The sequence below is a fragment of the Abrus precatorius genome, unplaced genomic scaffold (genome assembly GCF_003935025.1).
Source record: "Abrus precatorius isolate BTA unplaced genomic scaffold, Abrus_2018 Scaffold5, whole genome shotgun sequence".
Taxonomy (NCBI): domain Eukaryota; kingdom Viridiplantae; phylum Streptophyta; class Magnoliopsida; order Fabales; family Fabaceae; genus Abrus; species Abrus precatorius.
Genome location: NW_020874395.1, coordinates 1,544,896 through 1,557,048, shown reverse-complemented (window position 1 = coordinate 1,557,048; position 12,153 = coordinate 1,544,896). Strand labels below are relative to the sequence as shown.

Here is a 12,153-nt window from a genome sequence, read left to right as displayed (position 1 = left end):
AAAATAAATTTTATTTTATTATTCCTCATTTAACCAAGATAAGAATTCCATTTTAAAATTTTCAAACACTGACAAAATATTCAACATCCCTTAAGGTATAAATAATACACCATAATCAGTACACAATTTTATATCAACGCATAAAACAGTGCCTTAAGAATCAAATACTAATTTGATTCTATTACCAACCTGCTATTCCACCAAGTCAGTACATGAACAACTGAGGAGCAAACACTTTCTACTCATAGAGAAATTGGAACAACACACTTTTTTAATACATTTTCTGTGATTGATTAACTTTTTAAAAGAGTTAAAACATTTACTTTGTAAATTGATATTTTTTAAAAATTATTTCAACTTTTTGAAAATTTAATCAATCACATTTTTAAACTAATCATACAAAGTATATTAAAGAAATTATTTAAAAAAGCACATCGCCAATATTCCTCTTTATTCAGATTTGTGGTCAGCAGCAGCACCCCACCCATAAGGACAAAATGTGATTATATACTCTGAGGATGCACAACTCACCAATGGAGAAGGTGTGTCAAAAGCATAGCTAAAATAATTGGGACAAGCATCCTTAAATATATTTGAGTACACACTAGGCTTGCACTTTGCAGGGCTTCCATATTCATTCCTACAACAAAACTTGTCAATATCAAAAGCCAAACAAGCACTTTTGCATGCCACAACTTCTCCCTTTGAATTCAGCACCTCAAGCTCATGTGGGCATATGCTTTTGAGATCCTTCAAGCACCCTTGAATGTTACACTTGGGATTTATGATCTTAGGGGTAACAGAAACAGGTAAATTGTAACCATCAACAAGACTAACATCATAGAAATTTGGCTTGCCTCTATCACCTTGAAGTGAAATTTCAACTAGTGTAACTGGAGGAGTCCCTATGAGCCCATTGCATGCTAGTCTTCCATCACAGTCTCCAGTTTCACACGCTGGTTTCCAATTATTTGATGGAAAATTGCAACCTGTTCTACCCCAAATCCTACCACTCCATGTCCATGGTGCTATGACACGTTGTACTTGGCCTGGAGCAAGGAAGAATCCACCATCTGCTATCACTGGTTGCCCAGTGTTTGGTGCTGTTGCTGGCCAAATTGGAAAGGGACATTTATTGTGCACATAGAATGTTACTTGATGCGCCTCTACTTTCCCTGCATATATAGTTTTTATGTTTTGCAATTTGTATTACCTCTAAAAACAATAGATACAACCCAATTCAACTATTAACATCCATCAGCATATTTGAAAGAATTTATGAAGAACTTCTGAAGATAATTTGTAACTTCCTTTAATTTTTTTTAATTATGAAAGTAAGCTCTTTTAAGTTTATTTTAATAAGTTTCATGATCAAATTTATACCATAAATTATTATATGTTATAATATAAAGGTTTATTGAATAATTGCTTAATTAAATACAAAAGCACTCTTAATATGATTCACAAGAAAAATAACTCTTGCATGAGCATGGTAATTATAGATACAAACATAAAACAAATCATCATATATTAAAATTAAAAAAAAATCAAAGCCCTTGGGATTATTATTTTGATATTATCTTATTTTTTTCATGTAGACTCATAATTAGGGAAAAAAGAAAGTTTCAGGTGTATCAAATGTTATGGAAGATACTACTATGAATATGCAATTACCATGTAAAATCGAAGAGCAGATTAAGAAGAAAAATAAAGCAGCGATATACTCTGGTAGCTGCATTCTGAATCTTGTTTCAATTTAGTAAATGAGAGTTGGGAACTGAACATCTAGTAGATGTTATATATATAAAAAGTTTATTGAAGGTTGAGGAGAAAAGAAAAGTTTATTCTTCAATTGTACTCTAAGATTTGTTGTAGATGATCTTTACATAAAAGGAAGAAGAATGATGATGTTGACCATAAGCATTGTCTTTGCTTGAAGGAGGGCAAAACAACAGTTAAGGATGACAAAGAAGTTGACACGTACACAATAGAGTGAGTTTGATGAAAATGTTTATTGCTTAATGCTTGTTAAGAATTTAACGCCACTACACTAAGATGGATTCATTTTGGTGAAAAGGGAAATGAATTTTATCCTGTATATGATAGCTTATGTTTAATTAAATGTTTAATTATTTTATGTGAAGCTTCTTAACAAATCAATCAGTGTCTTTAATTAAATGCTTATTATTTTTTTCACATTTTCATTAATATTATTCTAAATTTTAAAAGTTAGTATTTCACTTTCTTTTAATTTTTTTATAATTATTTTTATTTATATAAAATCAATAATAATTAATATTTTATTTTTGTTAACCTTTATTATTTTTATCCATATTATTAAATAATTTTGTATATATATATATATATATATATATAAAACAATAATACACATACATATATATAAATTACAGTAATCGTATTATAACCTTTTAATCAGGGTTAATTCTGATAAAATCTTGCAGATTGATATAGCGTCCCCAAATTTAGTGCGTCTGAGTGCTTAATAATTCCGAGCGCTTAACAAGAGCGTGCAATTTCGAAGCATTACTAAATTCTTAACTAGTAATGATCTTCATCACCAGTTACCTAATAATTAGATAATCGAACATGACCCCTAAAATCTAAGACTTTCAGGTCTTCTTCACCTGCTCCATCTAGGTATATTCAAAATTACATGACTCTTCATTTCTATAGTAATACAATATTCATGATTAAATCAAAATTCCCTCATCCCTACAAATATCTGTCTATTAGTCTTGAATTTCAAAAATCAATCAGAATGTTCGTCTCATGGCCAGTCCCAAATGGTAAAGGCAGCAACGCCGCTCCACAAGGCGATGGAATATGAGACTGCTCCGGCGGAGATGCCACCCGTGAGGGCAGCGCCGTCAACACCAGTAAGCATTGATTTATGACGGTTACTTGAGAACTATGCAAACACAACCCGTTTGCTCTCCAAGAAGCATGAGACTCCTTCTCAGAAATCTCCCGTCAACTTTTAATTCATTTCATAACAAAAAAAAACAATTCTGCTCAGTTTCGAAGATTGTCATTCTCATTGATTTAGAAAATCTCTGAAGTCTGACATGTGAATTTGATTCTTAAATCATCACTGCAGAACCACAATAACCAAAATCAAATCGTAAAAGAAACTCACCAAAATAATGTAATTTCAATTACCAAAGACCCTAAGAAAATCAAATTGGCTCTCATCTTCAATAGAATATCTTCTCATACTGTACATCGGAATAGCGTATACTGCAACATAGGCAGAAAATCATAGAGCCGCTAGCATTCAAAAAACAATTCTAGAATTTCAAAAATCAATAAAAAATTAGAAGACACAAAATACCAAGATTATAACTTACTTCAATTAGAGATCAGAAATTGGTAAGAGTAATCGGTCACGGTGATTCAGAAACACGGACCAATGTAAAACTCATCAAGTCCCTTAACTTTTGGATTTCAAAAAGAAATTCTAATAAAAAAATAGAACTAATCAACAGAAACTCAAATACAACGACTCATGGAACCAATCCAACAAATGCAGAAAATTAAAGATCCACTGCAATACATAATTCATTTACAAAATTCAAAAAATTCAATCAAAAGAGGAAAAAATTCAAATACAAAAAATTATTTGCGATTGGAGATCAGAAATTGGTAAAAGTAGTCGGTCACGGTGATTCAGAAACACGGACCAATGTAAAACTCATCACGTCCCTTCGCTTTTAAAATTTATAAAAACAATATCGAAATTTTCAGAGAAAAGGTAATTTGAAAAACAAAAATATAAAAAGAACAAATCATCAGAGACTTAAATACAAGTAATCATGGAGCTAGTCCAATCATATTGTTGCAGTTTTTTGTTCTCATCACCTGATCGATGCGCAATGAAGAAAATAACATATGAGAGAATGAGAATAAAGAAAAAACCTAATTCAACAGCCGAAGACTGGAAGAGATGGATGACAAGGAAAGCTCTTGCGCCACGACGTATTTATAACCATAGTTAGTCGACAAGAACTTAGAGCCTAGAAACCCTAAATTTGAACGGGTCGTCGTGTCCAACGGGTCGGATCCTTTATCAACGGGCCTCTTATTATATTTGGACTTTTGACCAGCCCAAGTTACGTGTGCATATATAAAGGGAGAAACTTTGACAAAAAAAGAATGGTTTTCCCAAAAATGTCAACAAAAGAAAGGAGAAAATTTTAAATTAAATTGATTTTATTTCTAATTTAGAAATAGAAATTTTAATAATGTATTTTTTAACATACTTTTTGTGATTGATAAATTTTTTAAAAAGTCAAAATACTTATATTGTAAATTTATATTTTCAAATATATATATATATATATATATTAATTATTTGAGAAATTATCAATGATTGTAAAAAATATAAAGCATAAAAATAAAATATTATGTTTGATCGGTGTCAAAAACTCAAAATAAAATAAAATAAAAAGGTATTACATAAATTAAAGAATAAAATTATAAATTTATGCATAAAAATGTTTTGTATAATCATATCAAATATTAAGAAATTTAATGTATTTATTTTATTAGTAAAATCTATTATACTATTTATAATTGAGAGTTCGATACTCTCTTGTACGTGAAATAATAGTTACAATTAATTTTATGTTATGTTAATATATAGTAAAATTAGTAGTTTAATTTAAAAATATGTTAATATTCTTTATTTTTAAAATATTAAAAATTATGAAAGATACAAAATATCCTTTCAAATTTACACGCAGTATCGCAAGCATATTTTTTATTTAGTATTTGGTTTTAAAATTTTTGAATGTTAACGATTGAAAATCTTCCGTGTTTCAAATACATTTTTTTTAAATAGGTTCAGTATCCTTAAAAATAATGGTAAAACAAATTTTAATAATGAGCATAAAAATTAAAACGTTGTCACAATTTAAACAGAGTTTAATTTTATACAACAATTAGTTAATGTATACAATTTATATGAATTTTAAATTAATTATTTCAAAATTTAATTTCTTATTTTATATAATCACTTATAATTGCATAATCATATTTTTTAAATAAAATTAATAAATTTTGATTATGTTATTTTAAATAACATTGACAGTTCATCCAATGCAACATATTTACACAAACGAGTGTATGTCATTTAGATATAATTATTACAAAATATATAATCAATATAAACAATTTTAAAGTTGTAGATATCCCATTTTCTTTAAACATCCTAAGATTACATACACAAAGAGAGAAAAAATTTACAGAGAAAAAAATTAGAATTCTTGTTGTAAGGTTCGTCTAGTTGTGTTCTCTTCCATATTGATAGGATAATATTTTATTAGTCTTTTTTAATAATTAAAGAAAAATTATACTTTTTTTTTAGACAGAAAAGTTAAACTTTAGTATTTCTCAACCATGTTTTTCTCATCATCTTTTCTTGGTGTTAGTCGCATCATCAATAACGTTTAAAATCTTTAAAGTGAAATCATAAAGTCACTCAAATTAAAAAAGTCTTGCAAAATAAAAATTAATTTTAATTGTCGGTGTAATTTATAGAAAGTTAGCTTATGGACAATTGACTCTGGAGTTTATTTTAATTTTAAGATCTCTCTCCTATTTAGCACTATTATTTCAGGAAAAAATTGGAGAGAAACATGTAGTTTTACTTTTTTTTTCTCATCTGTGACGAAAAATATTAACATAATAATAATAAATTTTTTAAAATTCACTGAAAAATTTTAAACGTGTATTTAATTAAACACGATTATTGCATGTTTTGTAATTCTACAAGCACAAAACAAAATTACATCTTATATCGAGGAATAAAGTGACTGTTTTGTCGTTATCCTCCTTCCGCCACACATATTCCACTGATGAGTCATTTTCATCCAAAACAGAGTGCCGCTCTTGCCTGCACACACCCCATGCAATCAAGCCAAAAATTCAATTGATTGGCATAAATAAAACCACCAGTACATATCATGAGGTTAGGAATTACTGTGCAACGTTACTGGAGCGTAGAAATGAACATTAGGGGCGAGAACAATTTCATTGACCATCAACCAATTACATTTACATTACAAAAACCCTTCACCCTTCTTCTGGTTCCTCACCAAAATCTTCTTCAACATGGTTCCTCGCCATTTGGTTTCACTCTTCCTTTGTTTCCTCTGTCTTATCACTGATATCTCTGTTTCTTCTGTTCGATTAACCGACTTGTACCAAGATGCCAAGGCCACGTAAAAACACCACTCACCCTTTTCCCCTTATATATATATATATATATGGGAATTCCTTCAAAATCTCACCTTTCAATTTGTTTGTGTCTGCTTCTTCAGGCATGAATTTGTGCTTAGATCGAACAGAGGAGTCTCTCCAGTGAAGTTTGATCCCACACGGGTTACTCAGCTCTCGTGGCGGCCTAGGTACATTCCTTTTTCATGTTTTGGACAAAAGGGTCGCTTTTTTTTTTTCAATATTTTATTTTTAAATTTTGTAAATTATGTTGTGCAGGGCTTTTCTGTACAAGGGATTTTTATCTGAGGAAGAATGTGACCACATGATAAATCTGGTTAGAATTTTATTTTGATTTTTATAATTAATATTAACAATGGGTTTAGGGGGTATTTAATCGGGTGTGTATATTATAATATTATATGTCTGAATGATTGTGATATTAGGCTAAGGATAAGCTAGAGAAGTCTACGGTGGTGGATAATGAATCTGGTAAAAGTGTAATGAATGAAGTCAGAACGAGTTCTGGGATGTTTCTTGACAAGGCACAGGTATTAATGAATCAAAGATGATTTAAGTTTCTTCTTAACAAATGTGGTTGGGAATTTTTTTGTTTTAATTTTTTAAATTATTTTTCATTTTCAATTGGCTAGACATTTCATATATTTCCAATGTTCCTTTTAAAAAATTCTTCAACATTCCAGATATCTTTCGATTACAATAATCCACTCCTCTGACTAGGTTGGGAAAATTAGGCAACATTTCTCTATAAATTATTATGACAATTAAAACATGTTTTTCATGAGCTGAAATTTTACTCTGAGATAGTTTTTGACACCTGTGCTTTTAATTATTGAGTTTCCTCTTTCTTTGTTTAATATATTTAAGGATGAAGTAGTTGCTGATGTGGAAGCCCGAATTGCTGCATGGACATTCCTTCCTATAGGTTAGCAGATATTATAGTTTTTTGACCTATTTCCCGGTGTTGCTTTTGTGCGGTTCAATTTAACAATGTCTCAAATGCATCAGAGAATGGTGAGTCATTGCAAATATTGCGCTATGAGAATGGTCAGAAGTACGAACCACACTTAGATTACTTCGACGACGAAACTAATCAAATAATGGGTGGCCATCGCATTGCCACTGTATTGATGTACTTGTCTGATGTTGAGAAGGGTGGGGAAACCATTTTTCCCAATTTTGAGGTAAAAATTTTATGATGTCTCTTTATTCTCAAATGTTTACTTTCAACGGATGAGTTACGCAACTAGTATCACATTGTTTAACATATTCTCAAATGTTTACATAAACAAATAATTTTTATAATTTTAAATAAATTTTAGTCAATAAATACTATTTTAAATATTCATAAGGTAAATTTTGTCACAGATAAAGTTTCATCTGACTCGAAAAAAATTTCATTCAAAGCAGTCAAAACTAAAAAATAGTGTCACAGTGATTTGCTATCATTCTACTCAAACCCTCACCAAGAAAAAAAAAGTGAAATCATGATTAATTTGTTTTCGTTTTCATGCATAGTTGTCGCAGCCAAAAGATGAGAGTTGGTCTGAATGTGCTCACGAAGGATATGCAGGTATTTATATTTCAATATGGCTTTACAAAGCTATTGGCACAGCTTTTGATGTATTGAACTACCAGATTTCGTGTCTTGTTTTATGGCACAGGATATACATTCTGACACTTTTTGCTTGTCATTTCAGTGAAACCTGTAAAGGGTGATGCCTTGTTGTTCTTCAGTCTTCATCCTGACGCAACTCCGGATACAAAAAGCTTGCATGGAAGCTGCCCAGTGATTGAGGGTGAGAAGTGGTCTGCAACTAAGTGGATTCGTGTGAGTGACTTTGATAAACCAGTGAGGAGAGTGAATAGTGGAGAGTGTGTAGATGAAGATGAGAATTGCTCTTTGTGGGCTAAAATAGGTGAATGTGAGAAGAACCCACTCTATATGGTTGGCAGAGGAGTAAGAGGAGGCTGTATGAAGAGTTGCAATGTTTGCTCTTCTTAGGGAGTTCTTACAATTTCATTGTTATTAAATGCATGTAGGGTCATAATACATTCTACATAACATTCATTTTTGCTTAACTGCAACATGGTATTGTAATTCTATACCTGGTTTTGATACTGTTTTCTAAAATCTCAAAATGTTTAGCCATATATTTGTTGCTTCCTGTCATTTTTCATACATTTTGGAGAGTGCTCTCGCTCTGTTAGCTATACTTAATTGTTATGACTTCTCTTTTTCGATTTCTTAGATGTATAAATTAATTTCAATAACATATTTTCATAGAAACGTGTTTTTTTTTATTTAGAAATACAATAATTAATTTTATAACTGTAAAACAAACAAATCCGAAATGTGAGAATGTTAATTTAAGGTTTAATTTCATATAGTTCATGAACTTCTGTGACGGATCAAAATATTTGTATACTATGGTGCCTACGTAAAGGGTACATCATTTAAATCCCTCTAAAGGGAAAGGGATTGATGTAATGTTTTAAGTGTCCACCAAGTAGGATTCTGCATATCCGAGCAATCCGTTTCACTCCATATGAATCCGAGTAACTCACTTAAGCAAAATTGGATATTAATGAATTTTAGGTAAGTATAATATTTTTTTCGGATTAAAATGGTTAAATAAAGTCGATAAAAAATATAAAATTAGAAAACTATCGGTACTTGAAACTGACTAAATATGTATATGTGAATTCGTGAAAATTTAATTTATCAAATATGCATGTGATATGAATATTTAATTTGGGTCATGTTCAGTTCTGTTATTGGGTCATTAGGTTTTAATTGATACTGCAACATATCTTTTTCTCATTTCTAAATTCGTGAATATTTAATTTATCAAATATGCATGTGATATGAATATTTAATTTGGGTTAGACCCAGTTCCCGATTTTAATTGATATTGCAACATATCTTTCCCTCAATTTTTTAGTCTGTGTGACGCTCGATCCTTTGTTTGTTATCTTTGAGCTCTGCTAAGGTTTAGAATTTTTCTTCTTCTCTGACTCTTTTTTTTGTTACCACAGACCATAGTTTTTTTCTTCCCAGCATAAGGCTTAACCGAATTAACCACCTGATTAATTGAGTTACCCGATGGACCCAAATCCTAGCTATCCGATAAAAAATTGGATAAAATTGATTATTTTTCTAAACAATTCGGTTAAATATAATTAGTTAATTTTAAACTCGAACCACCCAAAACCAACCGGCGATCACTTCTACCACCAAGTGCATTGTTGGTCATGTGCCGTCCAATTTCTTATACGAGTCATTGACGTAGGCAATTAGCTGTTTGTAATTGCGTTAACAAAAAGGTGTTTGTAGTATTTATTGCCAATGAAATAAATGAATATATTATCACTGATAAATGGTGTTTGCAACCAATTTCTTAAATTTCTATAGTAATTTTATAGTTATATTTTTATAATTGAATAGATTTAAGATATTAACTTTTAGTAATTTCTTAATAATTAATTAAAAAATTGCATAAAAAATACTTTTTCTTATTCCTAATTTTATGTTTGTATCTCATACTTTATATTTTAAAATAAATTTTAATTAATAATTACGAGTGTCTTAAAAGACTATTAAAAAAATATATTTCTAACCTATTTTATTAATTTATATTTTCACTTTAATAATATTATGATAAATTAATAAACTATATAAAAGAATATGTAAATAATGATTATCATAAACTATATTTTAAATTATATTTAAATAAGTTCTTATATATATATATTTTTTCATAAGTTGATGTTATTTATTTTTTTATAGGCAAAACATATATTATTAAAGAGAATTGAAGGGAACTCAACTCATATACAAAGAAAAAAAAACTCACACTTACACAAAAAATAAAAAGACCGAAACATACTTATGCTAAGTCAAGGTGGATGCAATTTTATGAGTTTAGATACTAATCAGCTAACAAAATAACTTATCCCTTACTAACAAGTGATAGTCACTTCCATACTCATTTATCTTTTTGTATCACCTTAATAGAAATCCAATCAACAAGCTCCAACAAAATATTAAAACTTGGGATCTCATGTAAAAAGAGTCATCTGCACCAATTAAAAGCCCAAACCTACCTTGTGTCATCATGAAAACCATTCTCCAGTACACAAGATTCAACATTCCTCACCATCACAAACAATCGCACCCCGCCTACCCACTTATCTTTCCAAAAAAGGGTGTGCAAACCTGCACCCACACTCCTATTCAACTTCTCATTCAACCATGAATTTCCTTGATGAATAACCTCTAATAAATCACGCCACCACAAAGAACACTTGTTGTGTACTAATGGACACTGAATAGAAGATGCTAATATGTCATACCTAGCTTCCAACATCCGTACTCACAATGAACTAGAACAATTAACACCTCGCCACAACTATTTACCAAGAAGCGTCCAGTTAAACCATAAATTTCCTTAATGAATAACTTCTAACAATTCACGCCACCACAAAGAACACTTGTTGTGTACTAATGGACGCTGAATAGAAGAAGCTAATATGTTATACCTAGCTTCCAACACCCGCACTCACAATGAACTAGAACAATTAACATATCGCTACAACCATTTACCAAGAAGCGTCCAGTTAAACCACTATACATTCCTAATACCTAAGCCACCATTCTTCCACAGTCTACAAACCGTTTCTCATTTCACCAAGGAGATTTTAGATTCATCCTTAACATCCTCTTTTATAAAAAATTCTACTCGATAGTGACAAACTCCTTTGTCACCGACTTCAGTGCCTTAAAAAAGAATAATGCGTGCAATGACATAGAATTAAGAACGACAAAAATTAAAGTTACCCTTAATCAAAGTCACTCTCTCTCTAATTGATAAATATCTATACTTTTATGACGTCAACCTCTTTTTAAGAGCTTCTGACACACCTTTTACGCACTAGGCTTTCTCATATTAACACCTAACTGTAACCGGAGATACTTTAATAGGAAGCTACCAATCTTACAATGTAAGAACTCAGTAGCCAAGTTTTCAAAGTCATTATTATTGTTAATTCCCAAAACACAGCTTTTATGAAAGTTAATTTTCATACTTGACATTAACTCAAAGCTATGCAATATTGCTTTCGAAGTCTACAAGTTCTGAACCGGAGCCTCTCCTATAATTAATGTGTCATTAGCAAATTGTAGAAAAGAAATATTTGGTTCCCTAACCACAATCTTCACACCAAAGGACAACCCACATGTCATTACCTTCTACATAAGAACTCTTAACCCCTCCGCTCTCATAAGAAAAGAAAAGGGACAAGAGGATCCCCTGTTTTAAGCTCTGCCCAATATGAACCTCTAATGTAAGGCAACTATTAATCAAAGCTGACAGGCTACTCCCACAAACACAAGCTTCCATCCAATTGACCTATTTTTCTAAAAATTCAAAGCTACGTAACATAAACAAAAGATACCCTCAATCCACTAAGTTATAGGCCTTCTCATAATCAAGCTTTAACATAAAACACCTCTTATAATGCCATCGCACATATTCAACCGCCTCATTAGCCGCAAGCACACTATCTAACATGTTCATTCCTAGGATAAAAGCCAATTATTGTTCTAAAATTATTGAATCTAGAACCCCCTTCAACCTATTCGCCAAAAGCTTGGAAACAACTTATAAAGGAAACTTAATAATAAGATAGGTCAAAAATCAGAAATCTGTTGTGTGCAAAACACTTTTGGCACAAACACTACAAAGTAGGATAATAAAGACTTAGGTAGTTTTCTATTTCTAAATAATTTAGCAAGCATATCCATGAGTTCTCCCTTGATCACTCCCCAAAACCTCTTAAGGAACACAAAATTAAAAATGTTAGGCTCTAGATTTTTATTCCCCTCACACTCCA

At 30.7% G+C, this 12,153-nt stretch overlaps 2 protein-coding genes and 3 non-coding genes across 5 annotated transcripts; 1 reads left to right on the top strand and 4 right to left on the bottom strand.

The window, feature by feature from the left end:
- Positions 1-438: 438 nt before the first annotated feature.
- LOC113867073 (thaumatin-like protein) lies at positions 439-1,738 on the bottom strand. The gene is made up of 2 exons (XM_027502040.1): positions 1,675-1,738; positions 439-1,175 (listed from the first exon to the last, which is right to left on the bottom strand). The coding sequence occupies exons 1-2, from the start codon at positions 1,736-1,738 to the stop codon at positions 451-453; spliced, it is 789 nt and encodes a 262-aa protein (XP_027357841.1). The 3' UTR covers positions 439-450.
- Positions 1,739-3,026: 1,288 nt separating this feature from the next.
- LOC113868260 lies at positions 3,027-3,121 on the bottom strand. Its single transcript, XR_003505280.1, has one exon. It is a non-coding gene; the product is annotated as a small nucleolar RNA R64/Z200 family (small nucleolar RNA).
- Positions 3,122-3,204: 83 nt separating this feature from the next.
- Positions 3,205-3,287, bottom strand: LOC113868259. The gene has a single exon (XR_003505279.1). It is a non-coding gene; the product is annotated as a small nucleolar RNA U54 (small nucleolar RNA).
- A 517-nt stretch (positions 3,288-3,804) lies between these two features.
- Positions 3,805-3,885, bottom strand: LOC113868256. Its single transcript, XR_003505277.1, has one exon. It is a non-coding gene; the product is annotated as a small nucleolar RNA Z199 (small nucleolar RNA).
- Positions 3,886-5,980: 2,095 nt separating this feature from the next.
- LOC113868055 (probable prolyl 4-hydroxylase 6) lies at positions 5,981-8,500 on the top strand. The gene is made up of 8 exons (XM_027503613.1): positions 5,981-6,242; positions 6,342-6,428; positions 6,517-6,574; positions 6,684-6,788; positions 7,126-7,183; positions 7,267-7,442; positions 7,777-7,831; positions 7,959-8,500. The coding sequence occupies exons 1-8, from the start codon at positions 6,133-6,135 to the stop codon at positions 8,261-8,263; spliced, it is 954 nt and encodes a 317-aa protein (XP_027359414.1). The 5' UTR covers positions 5,981-6,132; the 3' UTR covers positions 8,264-8,500.
- Positions 8,501-12,153: the final 3,653 nt, after the last annotated feature.